Source organism: Magnolia sinica, chromosome 4 (assembly GCF_029962835.1).
Source record: "Magnolia sinica isolate HGM2019 chromosome 4, MsV1, whole genome shotgun sequence".
Classification (NCBI taxonomy): Eukaryota; Viridiplantae; Streptophyta; class Magnoliopsida; order Magnoliales; family Magnoliaceae; genus Magnolia; species Magnolia sinica.
In genome coordinates, this window is record NC_080576.1 from 25,232,886 (window position 1) to 25,247,659 (window position 14,774).

General features: G+C 38.9%; 1 protein-coding gene across 2 annotated transcripts in view; it reads left to right on the plus strand.

Annotated features, from left to right (window-relative positions):
- Window positions 1–14,774, plus strand: part of LOC131242824 (transcriptional activator SPT7) — a 28,964-nt gene that overhangs the window by 10,157 nt on the left and 4,033 nt on the right. For both annotated transcript variants that reach the window (XM_058241726.1, XM_058241727.1), the window contains one exon: window positions 7,165–7,264. In XM_058241726.1, the coding sequence (XP_058097709.1) occupies window positions 7,165–7,264 (100 nt within the window). The remainder of the gene's footprint in view (window positions 1–7,164; window positions 7,265–14,774) is intronic.

Genomic DNA, 14,774 nt, shown 5'->3' on the forward strand with positions numbered 1-14,774 from the left:
CTACTGGTTTTGCACCTCTATCCTTGGAAATCACTGAGCCTTATTCATTAATAATCTATAACATGTGATCTCATATGCTACAGGGTTACATATTCATTGGAAATGGTGTCTTTTTCTTTCAGTCTTCCTATGTAGTGCCACAGATTGCAAGGTCCTGAAATTGTGATGGTATGAACTTGACAAGTAGCTTAGCCAAGTCAAGTTGGTTTTGGACTTGAGACCAAGCCTATCCAGTTGAAAGAATCAAGGGGGACAAAAGAAAAGAAACTTGAGGTTGAGAAAAGTCAATAGTAGTGGTAGAATATAATCCAGTGGTTCACTTGTTGAAGAGTTGTGGGTCTTGAATGCTTGAGTGACTGCCCTTGTTCTTGTCCTGGTTTTTGACATACTGGGAAATGTGTCGGTTTCTGGGAGCCGATATGGGGCTCATAACGGTCCAATATTGGGCCAATACATTTCCTTCCACTAAAAAAATAATAATTTACAGGGCCATAAGACTGGCTGTTCTGGTGACTGTTTCCCTTATTGAATACCTTGAACTATACATAATAGGTTTCCATCGTTTAGGGGCCCGAACCATGAGCTTTCAGAATTCAGACAAAAGCTGTGCAATCATACCCAAACTTAAGTGTGTATCATTCAAATATTATACAGTACAAGTAATAGAGCACAAAAATATAGCTAGAAACTAGAGAGAACCAATGGTAATAATTCAAGAACTGCTCTAGTCCAGCAGAGGCTGTTGCTTCTAAAGCTAAACATTTCGTGATTGGTTGGGCCGTGAATATTTCTGCTTTAAAGGATGAAGATCTCTTGTTCCTAGGAGCTTAACACCTTCACCATCTCAGCGATCTAGTTTCTCTCCTCTTTTCCTGTTGCTGTTTTCATTTTTTTGCTCTTTTCTTTCTTTCTTTGGTTGTTTGTTTTTGTTCTGCGTTTTCCTCTTAATATACTTCAGTTATCTTTCAAAAAAAAAAAGAAGAAGTAATAATTCAAGAAATAATTTTTTCTAGACTGAAATATGCAAAGGGTCTTCCCCTGCATATCTCTATTAAACTATCTATTTTTGATAAATGTATTTTTTAAAAAAAATATTTTTACTCAAAGAAAGGGAAGGAGTTCTAATCTATGGATCACCCAGCATTCAGCATTGTATATACATTTTCCACCCTTGCATTGCAACTTTAAAGATTAAAAATTGAGAAAATTAGCATTTCACCAATTTCCTTCATTTTTCATGTTCAAAATCTGATTTCTCCCCCTGAATATCCATGTCAATGCATGAGAATCATGCACAGACATGGATTTCTACTAGAATCCATGCAAATATGTAGAAAGAAAACAACTTTTAACAACTTTTTACTCACCTTTGAGTTCTGGTTCAATTCCACTCTCATGTCAGGATTTCTCCCCCAAATTCATGTATTTATGTCAAACAACACCAGTGAAATTACACACTAAGAAGAGATCTCCCCTAAAAAATTCCAATAGATTGAGGTTTCTCTCTCTCTCTCTCTCTCTCTCTCTCTCTCTCTCTCTCTCTCTCTCTCTCTCTCTCTAGTAGGAATATCATTGTTGTCATCAATACAGTGCATGAATACTAAAGAGAGCCAGTGGATATCTCGCACACTTGGAATTTTGTATTTACCTGGTGGGAAATACTGGTGGCATTTCCTTCCATTCGCCTCTGTTGCCCGGTCGAGAACTCAATTAAGTCGATATTCCAGTCTTCCTTCCTCACATCCAACTTCTTCTGGTCACCTTGCATTCCCGATTGTATCTACACACCATATTTATACGGGTTGCTAACTCAATGGTAGAGTACTCGGCTTTTAAGTGTGGCTAGGATCTTTTACACATTTTTAATAATTGTTATTTCCTCCATGTTTCATATCAAAATGGTGGGATACCAATAATATTGGCTGATATTATGGGTTGTATCCCTGATATGTAGAGCACTTTGTCTACATAGTCGATGAAAATCGTGCTTGATCTTGTCAAATCGAATGGGTCCTGTCCTTGTGCATCTTGTTAACATTTTTTGCGTTTAGTTAAGAAGCACACTTTTGTGACTCATTTTATATGCATCAATGTTGAATCAGATAACAAGTAGACGACTTGGTGCCTTTTCCACTATTTTTAAATGGAGTGAAATTACATGTGACCTGAGCGTATATGAAACTAGACTGTCCAAACCATGGTCTCGATGGTAGATGTGGCCACACCTTAAAATTACACTGATTGGAAGACCCCAACAATTGTTGTGGTTGATTTTTTCTGACAAATTTCTCAGTGACAACCGTTATTTGATTGTTAGGATCATCTAATCAGTGGGATTTTTGGTATATATTCCATCAATAGTGGGGCCTGTGGTCTGGATTTAGGCATAGGTACCACACATGTAGGGTGGACAATGTTCGAAATATTGATACTATCGGCCGATATTATCGTTATCGCACCACTGCGAGATGATACACCCCCGATAACCCCCGAAAGATACCAAAAAATCCCAAATTCAAATGTCGGCCGATATATTGTCGATATCGCGCGATTTCGTCTCCATTATTGTCGGAGACAAACGCACGGACAGTCACGAGTGGTTTGCAGGGGACTCACGAGTCCCACTGTAGCTAACCACCCACAAACACCATAAAAATCGAATCCAGGTCGTGGAGAATCAAAACATATATGAATTAGAAAATAAAAAAAAAAAGAAATCGGAGAATACCTGGCTGTAGCGGTGATCGGAGGTGGGCCATTCGACACGTAAGTAGGATTTTCTTGCCATTTTCTTCGTCTTCCCTCTTTCTCGGAGATTCCGGCAAGGAATCAGGCTGGATCGACGAAAACTTTCTTCCGGAACGAGATTTGAGGGGTTGCGTGCGTGAAAGAGGGATCGGACCGTGGGGATGGCGAAAAAATGGAGAGGGAAGGTGAAAGAGGGGCGCGGATTAGGAATCAGATTGCGTACTGAGTTACGCTCTTATTGTACTGAGTAAACTCTGTAGGGCCCGTTGTCATCCCTACACACAGCCCATGGTTCATCCACGCCGTCCATCCGTTTTTCGTGATCATTTTAGGGGTCGAGCCCAAAAATAAAGTATATCAAAATCTCAAGTAGACAATACCAAAGGAAACAGTGGAAGTATTGATTTCCACCGTTGAAATATTTATAAGGCCCCCAATGATGTTTATTTGTCATCCAAACTGTTCATAATATCGCAAAGACATGGATGAATGGAAAAGACAAATATCATCTTGATCTAAAACTTTTGTGGGCCTCCACGAACTTTTCAACGGTAGACTTCAATTCAAATTGTTTCAGGTGATGTGGTCTACTTGAGCTTTGGATATGATTAATTTTTCGTTTAAATACTTGAAATTATATGATAAAACGGATGGACGGATTTGATAGAATGCATGAATGACAGTGGGCCCCACAGAGTTTACTCAGTACACAGTGCGCAATCCGCTTCAGCGGATGGGGTGTCGTGGTGCGTTACTCAGTACGCTCTTATCGTACTCAGTAAACTCACTTGGGCCCACCTTTAATGTATGTGGTCCATCCGCGCTGTCCATTCGCTTTCCCATCTAATTTAAGGGTTGATCCCAAATTTTAGAAAAATATAAGATCATACCACAGGAAACAGTGGTGATACTAATTTCCATCGTTGAAACCTTTCTCCACTGTTTCTATGGTGGGGTCCACTCGAGCTCTGGATCTGACCCATTTTTTGGCTCATGCCATAAAATGATCTCTTCGAATGTATGGACGGTGTAGATAGAAAAAATACATCATGGTGGGACCCACGTAACTTGGTGACGTCCTGTGGCCTGTCAGGGACGCGGATTGCGTACTGAGTAACTCAGCACGCTAAGCGTGCTGAGTAAACTTTGTGGGGTCCACCATGATTTACATATGTTATCTACTCCGTCCATCCATTTTAAAAGATAATTTTAGGGCTCTAGCCCAAAAATGAAGTATATCCAACTCCCAAGTGGACCTCACCACGGGAAACAGTGTGAATTGAAATTCTACTATCGAAAATTTCTTAGGGCAACAGAAGTTTTGGATCAATCTGTTATTTTTTTCCCGTCATCCATGTTCGTGTGATATTATGAAATGGTTGGATAACAAATAAACATCACTGTAGGCCCTACCAACATTTCAACGGTAGAAAGTCATTATTCCTACTGTTTACTGTGGTGTGGCACACTTGAGTTTTGGGCATTCTTCAATTTTCTATTCAACCACTAAAATGAGCTGGAAAAACGGATGGACGGCGTGGATAACCAACACATTCACGGTATGCCCTACTGAGTTTACTCAGTATGATAAAAGCGTAATAGAATAGGGTATGAGAGGCTTCAGAAGCTAGTGTATTGTCACTACAATATGAAGTTACGAGAGAGGCTGCTCCGCTCAGAAGGAAGAAGAAAAGCGTAGGAAGACCCACTGGACCTGATGACGGGTGGACAGTATGCATATGTTAAGGATGCGGAGGATGACCCAGTTTACCAATGGGTTAGGTCGGATGACTTAGATACCTCGGATGACCGACCAGAGCCACATATTGCGGTAGAAGCAGAAACACAAGGGATTGATGTTGACGCACATGTGGAGCAGTAGAGGTCTCCTGATGAGGCATTCGACCTATTGACGAGGAGTCCGGAGGGCAGCCCGCGGTAGTCACTATCACGTGGGACACATGGCTGGGAAACATTGTCTAACACCGTGACTGAGTCAAAGAGTGATGCAGGAAATGAGTCCGGTGATGATGATGGCAGCGATAAGGGTGACGATGACCCCGATGACAGTAAGGATGATGATGATGATGATGGTGGCGACAGGGGTGGGAGTCAGGATAAGAGGCCTCTTAGCCTTTTTACCGGGGAGGAGAATTTTGATCATTCCACATAGGACCTTGACCATGGTTCTCGTCCAGGAGAACCACAACCCCGTCTTATTTACAATAAGACATACACGCGTCAAAAGCTACTACAGAAAAAGAAGACTCATAAACTTTCAGATTTTGAGGAGGAGCTGCTGACAAAATGCATAAGGGACACAAGTATTAGTGGCAGGCGAGGTGGTTCTAAATTTGGATCACGGACGAGGGAGGAGAGCTCGAGTTACAGGCCACAACATGAATCTGGATCACAAACACAGGAGAGTAGCTCGAGTTCTGTGCTGCAGTATGGACATGGATATGGACTTAGTGGATATGTGACGAGTGACTCCAGCAGTTACAACACATCATTTTTCAACCATGGTCAGGAGTTCACTTCTGCATATGGGCAAGGATATGAGCAGCAGTATGGATATGGCCAACAATATGGATACGAATGAGCTTCATATGTGTCATTCCCAGATCTGTATCAGTTACAGACTGTGACGATTACGCAGTACCCACGGATGTGCGTATTAATTCAGTTCGGAGAGGATTAGTACCAGCGTTATGTCAGGGAGTATCTTAACTGGTACCACTCTACTATGACCTGGGCACAATATTGTCGATTTGTGGAGCAGCAGTACTATGCCCAGCCCCGTCGAGATGGAAATGATGATTACGAGCCACCGCGCAACTCTATGTGGGTCTAGACCACAACTAGTCTCCATCATTGATATGTATATTTCTCAAATTTTACTTATTCAGCTCTTCTTTTCCTTTTCAATGAATTGGTTGTGTTTTCATACATGACTATGATATATTTATAAATATCATAAGGGCTGTGCATCGAGCCGAGTCGAGTCGATGTGGGCCAAGCTTGGCTTGGCTTGTCCGTGCTCTTCTCGAGTTCGAGCTTGAGCTCGAGTTCGGCCTCAAGCTTACTATTGAAGCTTGGCTTGTTTGCCAAAACTTTCGAGTCAAGCTCGAGGTGAGCTTACCTCGAGTCGAGTCGAGCTTGCTCCCAACCTGACCCAACCCGCAACCCGCACCTGACTTAACCCAGCAACCCGACCCAACCCCCAAATCAAATATTTAATTAATAATACACACACACACATATATAAAATATTAGATAAAACCATAGATGGTACTTTGTTGTTGATACTGAGAGAGAGAGAGAGAGAGAGAGAGAGAGAGAGAGAGAGTAGGTTGTACGGCTGAGACAAGCCGAGTAGACGTTGAGTCAAGCTCAGGTGAGTGTCCGAGTGGGGAGAGAGAGAGAGGAGCTCGAGCGCGGTGGGTTAGGTAAGGAAGGGAAATGGTATAAGAGAGACGGACAGGTACGATAGGGTTTATGTTTTATTTTTTTTTAATTTTTAAATATAATATAATATACATTCGAGTCGAGCCGAGCTCGAGCTTCGAGCCAAGCCGAGTTCGAGTCGAGTCGAGTCAAACTCCATTATGTTTGAACTTGGTTGTTTTCAAAATGAGTTGGGTCATATAAAGCTTGGCTCGCCTTGATTCATCGTTCGAGTCGAGTCAAGTCGAGCTAAATCGAGTCAAGCCAAGCGAGCTTTTTGAGCTTGCTTGGCTTGTGTATAGCCCTAAATATCATGCATTCAATTTAAATATAGTTGCGTTAGTTCAGTTAAACATCGCATAGCTTAGGACCCTATATAAAGGAAATTTATTATGTGCATCTTTTTTTTGAGATGTTATGATTTAAAAGTGTGTATTAAGGGCCTTTTTAACAATCCCCAAAGTTCCATTAAAAAATTCAACCATTTTCCCAATGTTTCCCCATGTTTCCCAAAAAGTGCGATAAACTATGCGATACAAACGATATATCCCGTGCGATAACTGATACGTATCTGTATCCCAAGGGTGCGATACCGATATTTCGAACATTGAGGGTGGATGAGTCACTGCAATATAGGAAAATGGTGGAAAATGCACATAGTATTCTAGCCCATCAGCTACCCTTGCCACAGGACACAATGGCATCCATATCTTTTGGTCTAGCCATGGAAGTTCATTATGGTGGTGTACAGATGTATATCTAGTATTATATGCTTGGATGTTTGCCTCCACTATCAAAATTATTTTCTTTAGCAACACTTTCCCTATCCTGGCCCATGTTGCTTTCATTTTTTTGGCTATGTGGACACTTGGAGGACTTTTGTGTGACATGTGCAGGTTCTTTTTTATTCTGTGCAGTGTGATGTCCTGTTTTCATTTTGTTTGCATTGATGTGGATCCTTTTTAGCAGGTAGTGAAAGCATTCGGGTGGAAGATGCTGCACCCTCTAGTCTCGGAAAAGTGTACACAAAAGGTGGTTCATTAAAACAGAAGACACGTAAGCGTCAAGGGTAGGTTTCTCCTTTTCTCTTGCTCGGGGCTACTTCTTTTATGTAGTAGTTTTAGTTAAAGTCATCATATTCTTACTGTTCAAAGACAAAGTAAAGGCCATTAATATTCTTATGGTGGAACGTTACCCTATCTGATTGTTCCCACCAATCTAATAGAGCGAATAAGATGAACTGTATGATCCTTTACTGGATGATATGTATAGGACCCTTTGATTTTGAGTTTGTAAAAGTGGGGATCATGGTTAAGTGATCTAGATGGTTGATCTGATGGCACCCATTGCAGAGAGCACTCCCAAAAATCTCATCAATTGGACAATTCTAACCCTTTGTGGCTTGTGGTTAAATGTTAGGAAAAAAAATGCAGGAACATGTTACCAAGTGCAGCTTTTATGCCATCGTAAGATAATATACTACAATATCATTTTAGTACAATACAGGTTACCCAGCTTTCATGTGTCTTTTCTAAGCAGCAACATAGTGGCAAGCAACTACACAATGGCCAAGGACGAGGAGCATTGGGGTTTGGCAATGCCCCTTACCAATCACTAAGAACAAAGCAACAAAATGCATAATGACTTACCTGAGATTCTTTTACTCAAACTGAGTCATGTAAAAACTTTGAGAAACTCGCCAGAGTGGCATCAATTTTGTAGCCTCACCAGTTCTATACATTTTATCTCAGCGTGGCTCTCAACATAACGTGGCTGACCTTGCTCACTACTCACTACATCTATATCAACAAACTCTAACCAATAAAAACATAAAGAACCTAACATTCATCTCCCCACCCCATATATATATATATATATATATATATATATATATATATATATATATATATATATATATATATATATATATATATATAATAATTTATTCAGATTTTCTATTGCTCAAAATTACCACAATGCCCTTTGGATGGAAAATCTACTTATTTAAGGATCATTTGGTTACCCAAAAAGTTTCATTTATGCAGCCTTGTCCAGATGGTGGCAACTTATACAAAATAAAAGAAGTTCAACGAGTAGAAAAAAAGAGGGAAGAGTCATCGAATTATAGGAGGGGTGATGATGCAAGATTGATGCATGAACTAAGTAACATGTGAGATCAGATAACTGAATTAAGATATTTAACAAAAAAACACAAACGTCGCTATATTCATCACAAATATCATGAAAATCAAAAGAAAATTATGCGTAATCCTGGCCTAAGCTATGAACATGATCATTAAATAAAACGAAACTAGGATCTAATGGATGTAGGGACATCCAATTAACATAGGGTATAGTCTATTTTAATATAGGAAACTTAATACATCATAGGGTGAAAATTAGGGTTTGGGTAATTTGGGGAAAGTTAGAGATTTTAGGTTTAGGGTTAGGGTTTCGGAGATGGAGGAGTAGGGTTTTGATATAATGACGGTAGAAAGCCAAAAGGGGCAGGTGGGATTCACACGTGTGGCCGTACGGTCACATGTGTGGCGTGAGAGGATGGGTTTGGTTTGTGGATGGGAATGGGAAAGTTGAGTTTTGGAGAAAACGAAGATTTGAGATGGGAGAATTAAGAACCTGAAGAGAATACCTGGATGGGGAAGAAAAGAGAAGATGGTATGGGGATAAATGGAGACCTCACACCTCCATTGATGAAGATTAGCCTTGCACCAATCTTCCTTCCAAATCGCATGGAAGTATCTTTAAATCGCATGAAGATGGAAGAAGAAAGCAAGAATTTTATTTTTTTTAATCACAAAATTCGATGGGAGATAGGTCACATGCCCCCCTCTTTTTTTTTTTTTTTTTTTTTTTATAATCACGAAATACAATAATCCCCCTGTCTTGTGAACTTTAACGAAAATAGCCATAGTTTAAATAAAATCAACCAAAACACTCATAATGTGTAAGTATAAAATAATCAAAAGCTAAATCCTAAAATATGATAAAATCTAAAATTGATGTGGACGATCAATGATCAATGGCCCGATCATGTGATTCATGCGATCCAATGGTCCGATCGTCGCATAGCAACGATGCAACGGTCTTGATCACTTCATAAAGCAGCCCATGTGCATCTTCCCAGTGTGGGGTCTTCCAGATGCTCGCACATGCATATGAGGTTTTCAGCACGATCACGGGTATTCGCCTGGCCACAGGGAAAGTGGTGCGGCCCGCCTCCTCCTCTGATACATACGTAATGGTGTACGTGACGTGATGTCCTCATCAGGTGAAAGGGACTTATTCCTCTCTCTTCTTTAGCTTCTTATTTATAATCTTAACTTGATACAAGATTAGTCACATCTTATCCCTCTTTCTACTTTAGCTTCTTATTTATAATCTCAACTTGATACATGATAAGTCACAATGAGAAGAACTAGATACATGTTAATTCCCCCAGGTATGGTACGCTGAGGTAGCACACATCCCTATGCTTCACAATGCTAATGTGCTCCACATGTACATAAGTGCTCTGTGTACTCTTAACAGCACCAATTCCAATAAAAAGGGGGTTCAAAAAAAAAAAACTAGCCATCACCTTGTACAAGGCAATCTTGATAAGAAGTTTGTTTCAGCCTCTTTTTTTTTTTTTTTTTTTTTTTTTATAATTTTTTTTTAATATTATAAATACACAAATGAGTAACTATTTTTGTACACATGCATGGCACATGTGCCACATGAGCCACAGTGTGAATGTGCCACAAGTTGGACCACCCATCTTTTAGCACTACGCATGTGCCACCGTGTATGTTCAAGCATCTTCAAGTGACACCACGCGTGCCACATTTGCTAGTATTAATCTTCAAGCAACCCACAAGCATTTTTTTTTCTCTCAACAAAAAAAGTAAAATAAATCTACAAGCATGTTACGTGTCTCTCTATGCTAATGTGCTAATTGTGTGCAAGGGCCCCATATGGTTGCTTAGACAGGGTGTTTGACAAACAACACACAAGGGAATAGTCTATCCATACAAGCCTATCCAGACAGGCTTAGCTGTAATGCTTTCAGATTAGCCTCTCTGAGCAAAACTTTGATGGTTAACCAAATGGGCCCTAACACTATAAGTACTACATTCAAATTTCAAAGAAGAAAAAAAAAAAAAAAAAAACAAAACAAAAACAAAAACAAAACAAAGATGTTGCTTACAATTTGATATGTATCTTCCCTGTTGATCTTCAAGGTCCGCTTTATTTTCAAAAAATGAAAATAAAAAAATAAAAAATCAAGCTCTGTTTTGTGCAAGTCCAAAAACTTGACCTTTGTCTCGGTAAAATTTCTCAAACAGCTCCTATTGGCTTCCTGTCTTTAGCTCAGTCTTTAGCATGACAAATTTGATGAATATTAGGTGTTGCATTACAAAGGTGCTATATTTTCTATAGTTCCAATGGATGATCTCTTTGATTTCAATGCTGGCCATAAAGTTTGAACAATCGTTCCACATTTTCTTCTTCACATTCGTTACCCTGTTTGTGCAGTTAAAAAGTCTGTAATCCTCTCCTGTTTCCATTTCCTTCTTGAGTGAGTTTCCTAGGCCAATTTACTGTCCAGTACACCCAGATCCATAGCTCACCTGGCAGATTGAGTGGAGATACCTCGTTTCAACACTTGAGGTCTTGGTATCGATCCCTAGTGGGGGTGGCTAACATGGAGTGTGTGTACTGACATGGGTGTGTACTAACAAGCTAACCCAATATAAATATAAATATATATATATATATATATATATATATATATATATATATATATATATAAATATAAATATATATATATATATATATTTACTGTCCAGTACTGCAAGCACCTGTCGCATGGTTGAATAGAGAAAAATCCTAATAGAGTCTACAATCCTCCCGTTCAAGTGGATTTGGTTTGAACAAAGACCTCAATCCACATAGAAGTTCCTTCGAAGCCTTGAGTTTCAAAAGAAATTAAGACCCAGTGAGCCGCAAGCCGGTTTCATAATTCTAGGTCCTTTGCCCAAGAGCAAAATCTGGGAATGGCCACATTAACTCATATTGAAAAGGATAACCGATAGGTGATATACTAAGGCCCTGTTTGGCAGATGCCTAAAAATGAGTTAATCTTATTTTAGTTGATATCCATTATGTATTATAGATCAAGATGATCAAGATCTCTAATACATAATGAGTTCATGTTAACAATAAGATCTCTAATACTTAATGGTTGTTAAGATCTCTAATACATAATGAGTTCATGTTAACAATAAGATCTCTAATACATAATCGTTGTTAACTAAAATTAGATTTAATAATTTTTAGGCGTGTACCATGAAATTGCGGTAGAACCGCTATTACTGAGGTATGAAGTATGACCAAATGTCCTAGAGGCGGGGGTGAATAGGACTTTTCAAATACTTTTTTTCTACTAAGCACAAACCATGCCTAACTTTAATCGAAGAAGTAAGGCAAAGTAACTCTATTGCTTCCAAGCCAATAGAGGGTTCAATTCACATAGGCTTTGTACATGATTTGGATAGTGCATATTGTGCGTGGGACGTGATTTCTATCAATACTTATATATTAACTAAATCATGCATCATAAAAGTCATTTGATGAACATAAGCATAATTAGAACAATGCACAAAAGACAATCCCAAATACAATCGTATATAGTGGTTCAGCTACTTGCCTATTCCACTCCCGGAGGACGCACTCTCTCCTAGAGTGTATCGGATTTCACTATCCAATGCTTTTAAATTAGGTTAACCATGAACTTTCACAACCTACACAAGGTTAACTAAGAGACTTACACAAGGTTCCCTTAATTGCCTACACAAGGCGACGAGTCCAACATATGGACACAACTGGGATCCTACACAAGGCAACCCAAGCCTACACATGGACAACGTATTCTCCCGTCGGAGGCCTACAAAGAGGTCTTGGCGAGTTCGTCACTCAAACTCTGAATCCCTTTCCTACACAAGGAAAGGGCTTCAAACTTGACAGACTCTATATACTTACAATAAGTTGGTGAGCCCCTTTCTTGCACAATGTGAAGATCTTCGATGATGACGAAGAGTCTTTAGTTCCCTTGAACTGCAACTTGTTGTTGATGCTTTTACGAATGCTCCGAGGTTGTGAGGTTTAGGATTTTTTATATTCTCTATGGATATGATACGATCTTAAATACACACAGAGAAGGTTCCCATGAACTATGCATTTAAGAGTTCCAATAACATGATTAACCTACAAGGAGGTTTGTTGGAATCTCACTGAATGCTAGAGTTCATAATTCAATCTTAAGCACATAAGATGTTGATTTAAAGCATATGCCAAGATTGAATGATGAACTCTAATGGAAAGAGAGAATGAGGAAGAGGGTATAATATATGTGAAGTAACTCTCTCAAACTCTCTTAATTTTAGCTCATCTTACTAAGAGGCAACCTGTGGTATTTATAGAAGAAGATTCCCAACGGTAAAAAAAACAGGCAGAAATCTGTCATTGTTGATACTATCGAATAATCTTCGATATTATTGAAATTTGAATTTCAATGATATCGACTCTCATTCGATTGTATCGACTTTCTACGCATATATGTTCGTTTTTGTGCAGGATAGATTCTGCTCGATTTTATCGAGTACCATTCGATGTTATCGACGTGCACTTTAATGTCATCGAAAGGTAGTTCGATCTCATTGGATTTTCTTTAGAAAATTACCTTTGGTTGTTGGAAGATTTTGTCCAGATATTCGATGTTATCGATCATCATTCGATGCTATCGAATTTTGAACTTCGATGACATTGAATGGTATTCGATGTGATTGAAGATATATTTTCTTTGATGGCTTGTTGGACAAAATGTTCCTAATATTCGATGTAATCGAGCATGATTCGATGTAATTGAGCATGATTTGATACAATCGAGAACTTACTCTCAATGTAATCGAAGGTGACTCGATTATATCGATAAACTTTTGAGAATGATTATATGTAGGAGTGCCCAAAGTCAATGCTATCGAATAGGGTTCGATTATATCGAATTTTGAATTTCGATAAGATCGGGCTATATTCGATGTAATCAAGATTTCACTATTGTTGGACAGAATGGGCCTATTATTCGATGCAATCGAACCATGTTCAATAGAATCGAAAATGACTTCGATTGCAAATCGATGCAATCGAGTTTATCTGTGTAATTCATGTTTAACTCCTCTATCATTCTAAGTGTTTATCAAAGATGATTTTCAAATATTTGAAGGTAAGACTAAGTTTAATGGGGGTCATTTACCTTAGAGGTTTGGTTAGGGAAGTGAGGCTTCATTTACCTGTTTAGAGCACTCGATCTTCTTTCTGGTTGAGGTCTTGATCTTGTAATCTTCATCTTGAAGCTCACTTGAAGACTCACTCAACATTCACGTAATTTGACAAACTAGGGCACTTTCAATAACGAGGCCTAATATTTAGTTGGCAATTTTATCGTTTCATTTAACATAATTGATTGTTTATTTAAGGTCTGTGCAGATGTACTATCGAAGTCCATGGATTCTTTTATAGGACTAGGATATCTGAAGTGAAAGAAGCTTTGAGAAAGATGAAAACAGGAAAGGCCTTTGAATCAAATGGTATACCGATAGAGGTTTGGAAGTGCTTGGGAGATACTTGGTTATTTTGGTGGACAAAGTTGTTCAAGAAAATTGTAAGGTCGAAGAAAATTCTAGACGAATGGAGGAAAAGTACCGTGCTACCTTTTTGTGAGAAAAAAGGATACATACAAAACTGCACTAACTATCATGGGATTAAATTTATGAGCCATATTGTGAAACCTTGGGGAAAAGGTGATTGAGCAAAGACTAAGGCATGAAATAAATGTATCAGAAAATCAGTTTGGTTTCATGCCGGGGAGGTCTACCACTAAAGTTGTTTTCCTACTTAGACAATTGACGGAGAAGTATGGAGAGATGAGGATGATCTTCACATGATCTTTATTTACTTGGATAAAGCTAACAATAGGGTCCCTAGAGAGTCAATCTGGTGGTCGTTGGGAAAGAAAGGACTTTTAAGAGGACAAATTCATATGACTAAGGATATATATATATGAGGGAGCAATAATAAATGTGAGGACCACTAGTGGATCTAAGGCAGAGATGTGGTGGGCAATGGCTGCAAAATCTATTTTTTTCTTCTATTTTTTACCTTTAGATTTATTGGTTGTGTTTTGGTATTTGCATTGTATCATTTGTATAGTTTGTGAATAGTATGAACTCATTTGGATATAGTTGCATCACTTTTATCGTACGACATATAGTTTAGGACCCTATACATGTTTTCTTGTGATGTTTTAAGTTCTAAGTGTGTAATCATGTCTCTTTTGACATCTCCTAACGTTTTACTTCAAAATACCATCATTTTCCCCAATGTTTCCCTCAAACAGCAATACATTCCCTAAAACATGTGATATTTGCCTTGCGATGCTGATATGTTTCCGTATCCCAAGGGTGTGGTACATGCATCGAAGCTAATATTGTGAACATTGGCCACCTTTTCTTGCCACCTTC